General features: G+C 36.0%; 1 protein-coding gene across 7 annotated transcripts in view; it reads right to left on the reverse strand.

The window, feature by feature from the left end:
• Positions 1 to 890: 890 nt before the first annotated feature.
• The window catches only part of TBL1XR1 (TBL1X/Y related 1), a 115,158-nt gene continuing 101,403 nt past the window's right edge, over positions 891 to 14,645 (reverse strand). For all 7 annotated transcript variants that reach the window (XM_075506905.1, XM_075506906.1, XM_075506908.1 and 4 more), the window contains 11 exons: positions 13,023 to 13,155; positions 12,687 to 12,828; positions 12,317 to 12,380; positions 12,117 to 12,214; positions 10,285 to 10,345; positions 8,944 to 9,065; positions 8,367 to 8,441; positions 5,754 to 5,881; positions 5,411 to 5,576; positions 4,421 to 4,522; positions 891 to 2,768 (listed from right to left, as the gene is read on the reverse strand). In XM_075506905.1, coding sequence (XP_075363020.1) covers positions 2,742 to 2,768; positions 4,421 to 4,522; positions 5,411 to 5,576; positions 5,754 to 5,881; positions 8,367 to 8,441; positions 8,944 to 9,065; positions 10,285 to 10,345; positions 12,117 to 12,214; positions 12,317 to 12,380; positions 12,687 to 12,828; positions 13,023 to 13,155 — 1,118 coding nt within the window. In that variant the 3' untranslated portion in view covers positions 891 to 2,741. The remainder of the gene's footprint in view (positions 2,769 to 4,420; positions 4,523 to 5,410; positions 5,577 to 5,753; positions 5,882 to 8,366; positions 8,442 to 8,943; positions 9,066 to 10,284; positions 10,346 to 12,116; positions 12,215 to 12,316; positions 12,381 to 12,686; positions 12,829 to 13,022; positions 13,156 to 14,645) is intronic.

Genomic DNA, 14,645 nt, shown 5'->3' on the forward strand with positions numbered 1-14,645 from the left:
ACTATGCTTAAGCAACTAGAATTACAACCAAAACAGCTGATGATTGAGAAAGAGGAAAATGGCAATACCCTAAAACATGGCTGTGTGATTTTGCAGCTATGTCACAGAATTCCACCACAATTGTTTAGATTGGCTGAAAGAATCATCCAATAACTTTTATGAAAATGAATAAACTGTCCATATTAAAATACAAAAGTACTATCAAGAATCACTTCTGACTTTCAGATTTAAATTCAGTGCAATTGACAAATGCATTGCTAAACGAAAAATGCAGCTTAAACATACTCAAAACATTTGTGTCTATTCCTGGGAGCACAGTTTAAAATTATTGCACAGAATTTTTTTTTTATTTTTATTTTTTTTTTTCATTAAATGACAGAGGTCAGCCACAGTCATGGACCTCCAGCAATAAAAGCAATATTTCAAGTGCCAGACACTCAATATATTAGGTTTCCTACGTATTGTAACTCACAGGGTAATTGCTCTAAACATTTGTAATATGTTCCATAACCCTAAAAATAGCTGGCACCGAACCACCGCGGATTACTGTCTTTATGGATATGACTTCTTGTTGGTTTTAAATGCTGTGTATGATAGTATTATATTCCTGGGGTATATATAAGGAATGTATCGTTGACTTCTCTTTACCACTGGCAAATTGCTACCCTACCTTAGCCAAACTCAGACTTGCTTCAAGTCATGTTTATTCCATGGAAATAGCAGAAATCAATGCCTAAAGAACAATGGTTAAAATGTCAAAGCTGCATTATCTCAATTAAATCAATTTATACCTAACTTGGGCGGGGGGGGGGAAGGGGGGGGAGAACAAACCAAAAAAAAAACCCCAAAACCCAAACTTTAAAAAAAAAAAAAAAACAAAAAAAAAACCCAAAAAAAAAGGTTAGAGATTAGCAATCATAAGCCACAAAATTATTTGTGATTGAAATAGTGTTATAAAACTGGTAACTTTGCAAAGCTCTATAATATAAACCATTCCTTAAGTAAAATGCTTGTGACATAAATTTGACAACCTCTCTTTTTATAAATTTACACTCTTGGAATCTTATGCAAGACATGATGCAACCTTTTCGACTACACATACGCGTAAACACAACCTCATGCTATCATTTACAAATAAAGTCACTATCAGTATACTTTTAATCACATGAGCAGAAAAAGGTTTGCCATATACATCTGTCATTGTAAGAAAAATACTTGATATTGTAAACAGAGTAAAAGACACTATATAGTAGTGATTATTAAAAAAATAGCAGCTTACATCTACCCTATATTTGGAAAAAAATGTAGTCACAAGATACAATAAACTGCAGGACTGGAGCAGCAGGGGAATTAGTGCAAGTATTCATCTTTTAAATAAGCTGAATCACTGCTATTAAAATAAACTTGAAGCAAGTCTTCTGTTTAAGATTTTTTTTAAATCTAAGGTAGTAAACATTTTGCCTCTTAATGGCAGTGTTATCAAATATATGCCAAAGATTTTATTTTAATAAAGAAAAATTACATGAGATACTTTTAATACTGGAGTTTGGTTACAATTATACATCTAAGCTCCTACAAATAATGATGGGCAACTCTCAGAGAAGCTGTGGCATGAACCCTTGTCCAGAAAGACCTTAACTTCTTAAAAACGATCCCCCAGCTATACTTTGCTCCTTTTCACAATAGTGCACAATTTAACCATATTTTAGTTATGGTCTTAAAGCAACAGAAGATGCATTTTTTCCTCTTTTTTTGTCTTTTTTTTTTGTTTGTTTTTCTTTTTTGTTTTGTTTTGCATCCCTGTATTTTTCTTTTCTTTATTTTTGTGCCCTTCTATTCTTAAGTTTGGCAGAATTATGTCCCAAATAAGAAACTACTGCATTTTAGCCATGTCACCAGAAAATAAAACATAGCATTATACCCATTACTGTCATACTTCGTAGATGAGCAGGACGTGAAATATCACGCCTCAAAGAAGGATTTTTTTTTTTTTCTTCTCTCTCCATAATCCCTTTTCCACCCTCCCTCTGTTCACAAAATTGTGCTCTGGGAGCCACAAAATGTACCAAACATTATCAGGTTCAATCTACCTCTTCAAAGAATGCATTAAAATATGTTTCAAAGAAACATTTTTTTCCAAGGTGAAAAAAATATAAACAAGAAACTAATTCACTCCCTTACTTCATGCATCCGTAAACTTAACCAAAACAAAACAGAAAACCCAATGTTTAAAAGCAAAGAAAAAACTACTGCTGCAGATTTCTGTAAGTCCATTTTCTCTGTACACACAAACTGCTCAACTACTGAGAAGGAAAATAAAAATACCCCACAATCCATTGTCATAATGGATTTAAAGGGGGGAAGGGGTAATGAAGGCTGCCATTAGTATCTTCTGAATTTGGTATGTATATGGGTCTGCTCTTGTATACGGTATATTTCTCTCTCTCTCGCTCTCTCTTCTGTTTTTCATATCCAAAACCTTTAAATGTTATTTTGGGGCACAGCAGATTCCAGCACTTGGTGAACAGGATTCACAAGCTGTGACAAAACTCTGTCATCCTCTTCAGGGTGTAATTTTTTTTTCTCTTTTTTTATATACAGTATATGTATATATTTCTTTTACGTTTGGCTGTAGTGGACTGGCCATGGTTCAATTGGGACTATAGCAGTACATGGGTCAGGGAAAGTCATTTTGGCTATGTACACATTCATAGTCGGTCCATGGCTTCCAACTAGTAGCGCTATTTCCGTAGGTCTAATACACAAACCTGTAAGAAAAAGAAATACATATACAGAAATTGCACAGTCTTCCACATTTATACAATTCTGTGTGAAATATCTGAGCAAAACCCATGAAACAGATTGTGCAAGCTTCATCTTGTATCTCTTAACAACAGACTGGGGGTGGGGGGAAATCACCGGGTGAGCACTTTGGTTATGAGCACCCAGCCAGACCTGCTATGGGTACTGCTGCCTAATGAATCACTATCAGAACATTAAGAACTAGTAAATGTTCTAGTTCTAGTTCTGTCAGATATCGAAATCTACTAGTAAAATATAATGATATAAAAGCTATGCTTTTAGTCATCAAGCAGTTCAAATGTGCCTCTATTTGCTTAGTTATTATGAGCTATATTTAAAATGGAGGGGATAAGGAGGGCTTTCGCTAGCAAACAACATAACACAAAATAAACCCAACGTTTTTAAAAGAGCAAAACCTAAATGAAAACGAATCTGTTGCAAATACAATCAGCCTCTTGGGTGAAATGAACTGGAAGACTGGAAAAGTTACACAGAATGTATATAAAAGGGTCATCTAGGGTGGAATGACAATTAATTTCTACTTGGGATACACCTTGAGCTTTTGTTCCTTTTATGATATTGTCTATACTTGTAAGACTAAGATGATGTGAAAGACCAATCAAAATTAATTCTCTAGAATTTAGTCTACTTAAAATTCAGAACTTCCTATTTTCTGTTCTGAACTCTAACAAAGTGATATAACTTACGAGCATGGAGAACAGGAGAACGCTTTGGCATGTGCGTTAAGATACTACCTGAGACTCTGGACTACAAAGCTACCAGGATTGCTTTTTGCTGACAGTTGTTACTTTAAGCTACAGCACTTCAAAATACAATTCCTTTATGACTCTTGTTTTATTCTCATTTTGCTTTTCCGTAGGCTCTCTTCTCCTTTCTTTTAAAACCATGGCAAAAGAGAGGCAAGCAAAAAGCAACTACTGTACTTGTTATGAAGAACTGCATGTTAATGTTTTACTGCAGTACTTCGCAGGACAGTGTCAGAAGACCTAGAAGGTGATGCTACAATACACCACTATGAGATGATAGAGGGTGTATTCATGATTAGTTAAACATATTATTTTATTCTCTGCATCTTCTAAGCAATGGAAGCAGACTGGTATTTACACATAGCTCCTGTCATTTTTAGGGACTTTTTAATTATGAGCATTCAGAAATTTGTACTTTGTTTTGCTGCTCTTTCTGTTGAATGCAATGCAGTAGGTATTTCATTCCTATCATGCATTACAACATCACCTACACTGAACATTTTCACTCGAAAAGGGCAAAGAGGCAAAAATGAACTTGTTTCCAGACTTTAATGAAAAGACCAGCCACAATTAACACATTTCCATGGTAAGCCCCAGTAGGGACAGAAAATTTAAGTTAGAAGCATCTTCACCTTCTGATATTTTTGGAGGGTTTAGAACAGTAATTCATTAAGCTGGAATAGAGACATATTCTCCTTTCGACATTGCAGCACTCTTATATGTGAAAATCTACATGTCAGCTCACTGTATTAAACTTCAGCTACAGAAGGGAATTTTGTCTCCATTGTTAGTCAAAAGATTTCCAAAAGATGCTTGTTGTTAGAATGTCAAACAAGTCAAGCTGCACTTACTGAACCGTCTGAAGCACTTGCTCCAACTTTGTCACCTGCTGCATTCCAGCAAACCTCAAAAATCCCTCCTGTTCCCCGATAACTGTGAACTAGGGCACCTGTCTAAAAAGGGACAAAACATGTAATTAATATAACAAAATCCACGCAAACAAGTAAAATTTGTAGAACATGTAAAACTTGCCCACTGCTTTTAAAAGCTGAAATTCTTAGAGGGAATGGTCCAGATGAGACTTATGGACAATCTCAGCACTGTGTTAAAGGACGTGACAAACACAATTATTGCATCTTGATCTCTTGTGTTTGACAGGCAAAACTGGGGATGGCCATGACTACTTCCAATTACTAAAATGAGCCTTTCCGAAATTAATATCCAATTCCCAGTAGCCAGAGATCACATCTTGCCTAACCACAATGTCTTTAGACTTTCATTCACAATCAGCCCTTTTTTTGCCAGAAATACAAAATAAGTAATAGCGTCCTTTCTTAGAAAGTTCTGTAGAAACATTTTGTCATCATCATCTTCTCTCTTTACATTCTCTTGGTTTTCAGTGAAATTCAGTGAAATAGCTATCAGATTTGTATGTCTATATCCAGTCATCATTTTTCACAGCAAACCTGTTTTATCAGGAGTTTAAAGTTCAGAGTTAACAAAGACATGTTTTGGTTGCAACATGTTATTGGAGACACTTTGTTGAATACGTTTTGGTTTTGTTGGTTTTCTGGTTGGGTTTTTTTGGTGGTGGGTTTTTTTTTTTTTTCCCTAAGTAAAGACAATGTAAAGACAATTATTACTTCACCATAGGCAAGTGCTCAAAGAGAGAAATTGAAAGTACATCCATTAACAGAAGTAACCTTAGAACAAAGAGAAAGCAAATCAGCATGTTAGCAAGGGCAAAGCTCTTTGTGGCCGAAACACGATGGAGCAACAAAGGTTAGAAGGGTGCAGATGGAAAAGACCAAGACACACACTTCTAGACAGAAGAGCTATACCTGTGTATTCCAGATGTGTACACATTTATCAAAGGAGCCGCTGGCCAGGTACCTGCCATCAGGACTGAAAGCTACACTGTACACAGGTTCTTGATGTTTTGTCAGAGTATGAATACAAATTCCTCTGTCTACATCCCATAATCTAACAGTAGAATCAAAGGATGCACTGTCAAGGGAAAAAACACAGATTAATTACATCTTAATTTGACTTTTTTTTTTTCTAATATATACATAATATGGTAAAGTATCTTACTTGCTTCAAAACATTCTGTGAACCTACATACATAAAGAGTGAAGTAAAAATAATGCTTAACAGGCATTTAAGAACAGGATTAAACAGTACCTTGCTAACATAAGATTGGCATTTGGATTATTTGTTCCTGGTCCTGTAGGACTCCATTTGATAGTATAAATTTCTTTGTTGTGTGCTTGTAAATCATGGACACAACTGTCTTGTTTCATACTCCAGATCTATGATAAAATCAGAAGAAAACACAAAGACATTTAGCACAATATTGTACTAAAATACATTTTACATCTTCTTTATCATTTGCAGTCTGACTGCTGCCTTTTAGGCCACTCAAAACATTTGCTATGACTGCTGAGTTTCTAGAGAAATTATGACAAGTATTATTCCAGTACCCTCCATTCTTCCACTTATAAGTACCTGATGGGGTTAAAGAGTAATAAAGGTACTGTCTATAGAAACCAATCTGCATGTGCTAACTATAAGCCCCTTGAAAAGTGCAGGGATGATAACAGATGCTAAAATGAGAAGAGCAATATGTATACGTTCATGTCTGCGTTGACAAAATATCACAGTTCTATTTTTAAATGAACTTCTTGCTACACAGATTGAGCAAAATAAAGGGGTAGTAGAGAAATTTTCTGTTTTCATACAAAGCCATAGATGCATACTGCAAAAAAACGTTATGGCATTTTTCTGGCTTATTACGATTTGCATTGCCAGGTGTTTGTTCACTACTTCATATAAAGGAGGAGTTCCTTAGGACTCCAACTCCTGCACGATAACCCTCAACAAACAAAATAACTTAATAGAGTAAAGAGTTTGCATTGCATACAGAAGGGGGTTTGGAAGGCTTTTAATACCTTTTCCTAAATGTGAAACTTGATATAGTAGTTAATCATCTGAATGCTTTTATTAAGGATATCTGGTTTAGTAGTGCTTTTAGCTCACCTCTTGTTAGAAAACAGGAGCATGTTTAAGCTCAACTGTATTTAAGATGCAATTGGGGTGTATGTTTAAATGAATGATGCATTTCAGAACTGGTGCCTCACTGAAGGGGAAATTGATTTTCAATGTGCAGACAGAATTAAAATTGTATTTCCAGTTTAAATTGATGAGATAAAAATCTAGCTTCTCTTCCCAAAACTAGTATAGGTGAAAAGAGTCCATATTAGCTGCCCTAGAGAATATCAAGTTGGCATCACGAGAGAAAAATAAATAAATAGATCAATCACTAAGCATCTTCCATATGCTTCGAAACCTGACATTTATTCCTACTACCATTGAAAAGTAAGCGATCCACAAGTGATTAGTGATGCATAGATATATCTACAAGCAATTGGTCTTCCAGTTAATCTTGAAAAAAAATGACAAAATTCTTTCCAGGCTGGGCTGAATTCAAAACAGCAACCAAAAGAAGTTAATTGCCTGAATTGCCTGAGCCCACAAACAGTGGCATGTTCCCAGTTGTCACCTCTCTACTCACGGAGATACAGCAGTAACAGCTTAAGCTCTAGATTGGAATTCATCTCACCTGAGTTTCAGCTGTCTAAGCATTAAATATCTACCTTAAGCTGGCTATTTTGACTCCATCCATTGCCAGTGGAGAACGACTGATGCTCTCGGGTTTAATCATCACACTTGACTTAGACACTTAACTTAGGAAAGGATTAATTGCTTTTCAGTGGTGCTAGACACTCTGTTGACTAAAGATGTCTAGACATCTAGCTTTAGACTGGAGGCTTAATGCTTAAATGTTTATATTTAGATAAGGTGATTGCCATTGCAAATGCCTGACTGTGTGCCAGCACAGGAGAGGATATCTGGCTACTCATTCAGCCATTCCCTGTCCCTGATTAAACAACGGTGAGCTAGATGGAAATAACTGTCCCAAGGGCTACTAGTAGGACAGCACTGTCAACGTAAAAAACCATAGCCTGAAACTCTACTAAACATTGTGCTAAACACCTATTAAATATAAAGCAGTATGGGAGTAATGGAAAAGCATCTGTAACATGGAAATAGCACAGGCCCTTCAGGCATGAACAACCACATTTCTCCTAGTGCATCTAACCTGGTGGTATTTTTGTAAGGAACTCTAGTGCACCTTGAAGTCATATGTATACGTTACAGTATCCTCTGCATTCACAAGTTTGCCCCAGTTCCAAAAGAAAGCATGTTGGAGCTATTACTGGAGCTAATTATTTGGAGGAAAAGTGTAGGTGCAATTGAAAACTGTAGAACGACTCCTGATGAACTGGAAAAACCAAGGAGTACACACAGTCTCTTAAGAAACAATATGCCAAAGGTTTTAACTAGAAAGAAGGGCAAAACAGAAGAAAACAAGGAAAGGAGCTAGTCACCCATTCTTGTATGTGTGGCACGACATGCATTCCAACTCTTCCTTTTAACCAAAAGCAACCATCAAGTGTGACAGCTTAATGATTAATGACTGGATTCTGTAAACAGCTAAAAGCACCTAATAAATCATGCTCCAAGTCTCAGGGTGGCAGCCTGTAACAAGTTCTCTGGACCAAAGCTTGGGTCTGATTAACAAGGATTTGCTAGGATTGCCTAATCTTGTTACATTAAAAAAGAACAAATATTAGACGACATGGTAAGTACAGTGATATTGCTGGATTGCCCGAGCTAATGGTGTGCGTTCCGGAGTCCTACAAAGACAAGAGCCAGTACCAGAACTCCTGTTACCTTCAGAGTCATATCATCAGAGCAGGATGCCAGAAGATTACCAGTTGGATCCCATTTGATTGCGTTTACTTCATTCTAAAATTGAACAGTGAGAATAAGTTGGACTCTTCACTTCCATTACAAATGACAGCTTACGAAAGATAAAGTTGGACAGCAGTTATGAGTATTTGTATAATTGTCAGTATTTTAACATTTAATTTTCATTCCTAGCTTTGCCTTCAATAACAACTTTTTTCTACCTGGTCATCACATTTTCCCATGCATGCTCTTACACAACATAGGCTGTGCATTGCAAAGTCTTAAAGTTACCATGTTTCTTCGTCTAAAGCTCGCTTTTGCTATGCCATTCTGGCACTGATAAAAAAAACTGCACGTGGAAGTGAGAATTGTTCTAATAATGATAGAGACTACAGTCACCATACGACCTTAACTACAACTACCTGCATATGTATATCTATTGCCTGTTGCCAAAGACGAAACCATTACACAAGTGCTGTATACTGGCAAGTATACTGGGGCCCCCAGTCTCTCCTTAATAAAAGTATTATATAGCAACCCGCAATTTTCCAGTACTTACTGTGTGACCCTGGAAGGTTTTGATGGGCCTATCTTGTCCTAGTTTACAGACATGAATACACATGTCTGTACTGCAAGAGGCAAATGTGTTGTTACTCTGCCAATCAACATCTAATGCTGGTGCTAAAAGAAAGAGAAAGATGTTTAAAACTATGATATGTATTCTGCAGGAGTTTGATCTGCAAATTTAGCATGCACCACCTTAGAACAAATGCCTACAGGAAGCAATCATTAATTTTACAGCAGTTCTAAAGATAATCAAACACTACGAACAGTGAGAAATGCAGCCAAAACCAGTCTTACACAAAGAAATGAAACAAAATTTAATAGAAGTCATTAAAAAATGAAACATATCTGAAATGAAACTTTATACAGAAGACAGTGCAGCAGGACAACAAGCTGTAGTTAAGTCGTCTTTAAATAAATCTCAAGAGTCAGCACAAGGAATAGGTTCCCACAACTTAACACATCGTCATGCATGAGCTCATCTCCACTAACAGTCCATGCTTATGCTGATAGATGGCAGCCAGTGAAAGGTAATGATTTATTTCCTTTCTTTAATTCCAGCATTATAAGGTGTGGTAACTTGAAGCTTAATCATGGGTGACATATTCCATTTGATCAAGCCAAGACATTTATGGCAGATAGCACACAGAATTGCTTGGAGTAAATCAAGAATTGATGTTTTTGATTGTTGTCATGCCACTGAAAACGTAGTGCGAGCGGAATAAAAAGTGGAAACGAGACACATTTCTTAAAGGCCCTTCAATGACATGTTCGTCATCCTCTCTATTCTATTTTCCAGCTGATTCTGGCAGGCTTGCACAGCATGCAGCCCACAAAGCAATTTGTCTGACCTCCTGAGAGGCTGCACTCTCATCCCAGCTGGCCAGCGAACAGCCTTTCAGCTGGTTTGTGGCCAAACAAATTGGGGACAGCACAGCAGGCAGTGCAGAACAATGGGATGTGGAGCTGGGATTACTGTAGCAGGAAGATGACAAATGCAGTCCTTAGCTGATAAACACAAATCCTTCATGGCCCACCCACTTGATTTGTCTGCCACTGTACTACAGAAAGTTGGTAATATTTGCATTATGTCTTATGACTTTCATAGAACTGCAATAAAATTGTGAGTTTTAAAGTTATAAAATTAGAACTTTTTTTACATTCTCAAAATTCATAAGAATATGAATATGGGAGTCACTATCCAAAGACTGCCTGTAAGACTTCAAAATGGTGTAAATAAGCACCATAAACTTCAGATTTTTAAATTTATTTTAATAAACAACATTTTTTTCGTCTTTTCAGATGACAATCCTGAATGATCAAAATCAAGACTTACCAGAATGAAAAGGAAACTGCTGCTTGGCTTCGCCAGTGTGGGCATCCCAAATAATTGTGGTCTGTATTAAACAGATAAATAAACAATAAACAAACTTGTACAAATTGCTCATTTCCCCACAACTACCACCATTCACATGTATCAGACTACCTAGCCTACTCCCCATTGTCCAAACCTGCTCCCAATTATATATTTCTAGTGTTTTACCCAGTAGTAAAGGAAATGGTAGTAGATGTACAGACAACAGTAGAAAAACTTAATATGTTGCAATATCAGAAAGCTGTTTAATTTTGGGGGTCTGGAGGGAAGAAGGGGGTTGTGGGCTTTTTTTTTTTTTAATAAACAAAAATTAAATAGATTTATCTCCTTAGTCCTATTTATATTCTTGTAATCCACTCCACACACCTATTTTAATTTCAAATACTTGTATATTCAAATTGTAATTTCAAATACTCATTTGTCCCTAAGGACATCTTTATATAAACAATTAGTCTTACACCTAAGCATCTGAAAGATTTGATTTAAGGGTGTAATTTTGTTCTGAGTTGTTCTCTGTCAATACTTCTGATATCGTTCTGATGAAAGAAATCTTACATGACAAAATTAGTATTTTATAATCACTGTATTATGTGCCAATATTCCTGACCTACCTCAATGATCAGTGAAAATTTTGACACTGAATTCAGTGGAAGCATGAACTGACCACACAAATTATTTATGGAAAAGAAGTATAAGGTTGAGTCAATCTTTCTGCTAATGCAGAATATTTTTCAAAGCATAATCTCAGTTGCTTTGTCCAAGGAGTTTTATTGACTGAAATAAGGCTTTTATCTCCCCCCGAATATTTTTCTTCAAATTAAAGCTGTACCTCCACAAAGACTTAAAAACTGGCATAAGCCATCACAGCTGCCAAAAGAAGAAACCCATCCCTTCTATGCTTTGAGACATTTACTTTTCCTCCCTTTGTGCCAGCACAAGCATTTATAAAGCTGGGCACTAAAGCAAATCAGGTTAAATGCGAGCAGGAAAAAAAATAATAAATGAAGGATAAAATCTACTACTTTACAGTGACACTGCCAGTTTTAAGTATTGTGGGCCTGTGGTCTTACTGAACTCGCAGTTTGCCAGTCTCACTAAGAGAGAGCCTGTGTTTACTTCTGCACCTTCAATCAGTTACAGAGGAAAAACTAAACTCTTCTTACTCTTTGAATACTCTATTCTATTCTCTGAATTTATTCTTCATCACTATGTGCCCTTCCTACCATACATAAAATATCTCACACTAACAACTTTGAATTTAAAGATCTTGTGAGTCTTTAAGTTTGTTTAGAGATGTGAAATAAAACACAGTTAAACAACGAGCTTCATGGCATTACACTGCTGGCACCTCCCCAGTCAATACATCTGACTTTTCTTATGTTCCAGCTCTAACCTTTTTAATCATTCTCAGGCTTGCCTGATATCCAAATCAGCCTGAACCTATTCCTCCAGTATGATTTTTTTCTGAGGCTTTGCATAAAGTGCTTCACTAAATATTAGTTGATTCGGCTTTACAAAGGTTTAATGTTCCTGTGTTCAATGCACTTACTTTCCAACTTATGCTAACCTAACTGGGAAGAAATCCAGGGACACTGAAAACTAATAAATTAAAATATCTCAATAAACTACTATAAAACACAAGGAAACATAGCTAGCATAACAAGTTCTTTGTAAGTACATATTTACGTCCCATGCCTTTAGTTTACTTTACTTTCTATAGCTTTGCTATTATGTTTACAATTAGGTTATAATGGTGAAGGAAAGAATTTTAATTTTACCAAAGATTATCTCACCTTGTCCACTCCTGCACTTAAAATGAAGTTTCCTTTCTTGTTCCATTTTAACGCAAATATAGGACCTTTATGTTGCCCTAAGGTGCTGGCAAGATTACCTGAAAATTTATATTGATATGAATACATTAAAAAAAATAAAAAACTATGCTGTGAGCCACAATACAGGAAAATATACTAGAAATTAAAAGTATTTCACTTACCATCTTTAGTCCATATCCTTGCAAAGCCATCGTAAGACCCAGTTGCTAGAAGTGTACCTTCACTCTGCCAGCGAAAAGGTTATTTTATTTATCTATTTTTACTGTATAACTCAAAGCTAAAGAGCACAAAGCAAATTTCGGACAGAATACATCTGCATAAGATTCATGATATTTACTCCACTGACTACCTACAACTTCTTAAAAAGAAGTCCCCGAAGCACAATACAAGAAATTACAATGCAACTCAGAAATAGAAATATTTCAGGAGCTGTAGCAGAGGATGCACAGTTGCTGTCACTTAAAGTTTTACTATGCAAAATTATTGGTACAATTTCCTCAGAGTATTTTGAGCACTGCCACTTCTACTTACGTTCCAATCCAGCGATGTCACATCTTTGTTGCTGGGTACATCCTGCCCTCCTTCTCGTATACAGTGTCGAAGTACCAGCTGCGTAGAGCCGCTCGTGCTGTTTTCACTGAGGTTCCATATCCGTGCTGTTGAATCTCCAGATCTATAAACAGTTAATGAGAATATAACTCCTTCTCCCAATTAATTCCATTTAAAAAAGTATTCCTTTCAAAACAGCAAACGTTGTGGCATTTGATGTAGAGGGCGTTGGGACGGGTGTTATTTTAACTTGTTACCATCACCATACAGAAGTATGCCAATGAGCGTTGATATTACATACATGGTTAATGCACATACCCTGAGGCCAAAAGGTCACTAACGGGATTCCAGGCACAGATGAATACTTCAGATTCATGGCCACGCAGCACCACTGCCTTGTTGGGAGGGATTTCAACATCTCCATCTACTTCCATCATATCTGTGTGATTATCTGCATTGTGGGAAACAACAGTAGAGAGAGGGGGATTTTAATATTTTGGGAGAATACATTTTAACTACTGTATGGTTCGTATTCTTCTGGGATGAGCATAACAATTAACTCACAATTTACACGGATCAAAATTTGACAAAGCTGTAATGTTCCTTTATTTTTCCAGTTCCAGTTTATGAAGTACTATAAACAGATGGGGAGTTTCAAAAATGTGAGAAAGCTCTTAGCCCTTCTAAACCTCAGCATCCAAATGGATTTAATTTTGAAACTTCAAATTTGAGGCCAAAAGTTAATTTTTTGCTATGTTAAAAAATAAATGCCGATGTTAAAAGTAGTCACAGTTTTTCAGGCATGATACTGCCTAGTACAATATGTTACTAGTCTATCTTGTGCTTTAAAAATACGTTTATGACACATTCGTTTTCAAAAATCTCTCTTTTCACCAATTGCAGTCAAACAGGTTTTAAATCTACATCTCAGACACTTCATTTACAAAATGGCTTTAATTAATATAATAACATTTGGTGATACGGTAAACTGATAACAGAGCTTTTGAAACTGCATTGGCAATTACCGTGGAATTGTGGCAATACATAGCTTTCTGCGTGGAAGTGATGTTGAATCCATATTGTTCTGTAAAACATACTGGGGGCAATTCAACTGACAAAACAGTTTTCTTGGCAGCTACCATCAATCGTTTTCTATTATTAAAAATAAATTCACACTGAGTGTAAATGCAGAATATAAAAAATGCTGAACAGTTCACCTGCTCCGTATTCATTCACTGTGGTTAAACAAACTGTTTCACATCTATTGCTTAATTTAACATTAAGGGTTTCTGCCACTGTTTGTATGTGTGAGAAAACAGAAAAGTCTATTAGAACATGCATATTTTTAAGAAAGAGCACCATATAAAACATTGCTTCAATTAAAGAGAATCAATGCCAGTATAATTTGGTGTACCAGCCAGTAGGGGTTGCTGGTATATCACATTTGAACAGTGGCTGAGATCTGAGGTTTAACTGTGAACTGGATAGAGTAAATGTAACAAGTAAATATTCTTTTGAGATTTTTAAATGAAAGCATCAAAGTAGAGAGCTTATTTGTTTAAGCTAAAGATTATATTTCCACTTTATTTATCATATATGATAATGAAAAAAATTAGTAAAATAAAGCTGTAAAATGCAAAACTTGTGCATGGCTTGATATGAATATTCTCTCAAAAATGTCTTTTCTTCAGGTGCTTTTACAGCAAGAGCTGTAACTCCCCCTCTCTCAAATGCATAATTCAGACTTCCAGAACAATATTTTCAAAATCACATTTTAATGCCTGACCTGCATGTTTCAATACTAAGCCTGATTGTAAGGTATGTTCCTTTGACCAGTGATGACAAATAAAACTCACTTGTTTCACCAATCACAGCTAAAATGGAACCAATGAATAAACGAAACCTGCAAGCAGTTGCACTGAATAATTCGGAAATAGCAAA

Source organism: Mycteria americana, chromosome 7 (assembly GCF_035582795.1).
Source record: "Mycteria americana isolate JAX WOST 10 ecotype Jacksonville Zoo and Gardens chromosome 7, USCA_MyAme_1.0, whole genome shotgun sequence".
NCBI lineage: Eukaryota > Metazoa > Chordata > Aves > Ciconiiformes > Ciconiidae > Mycteria > Mycteria americana.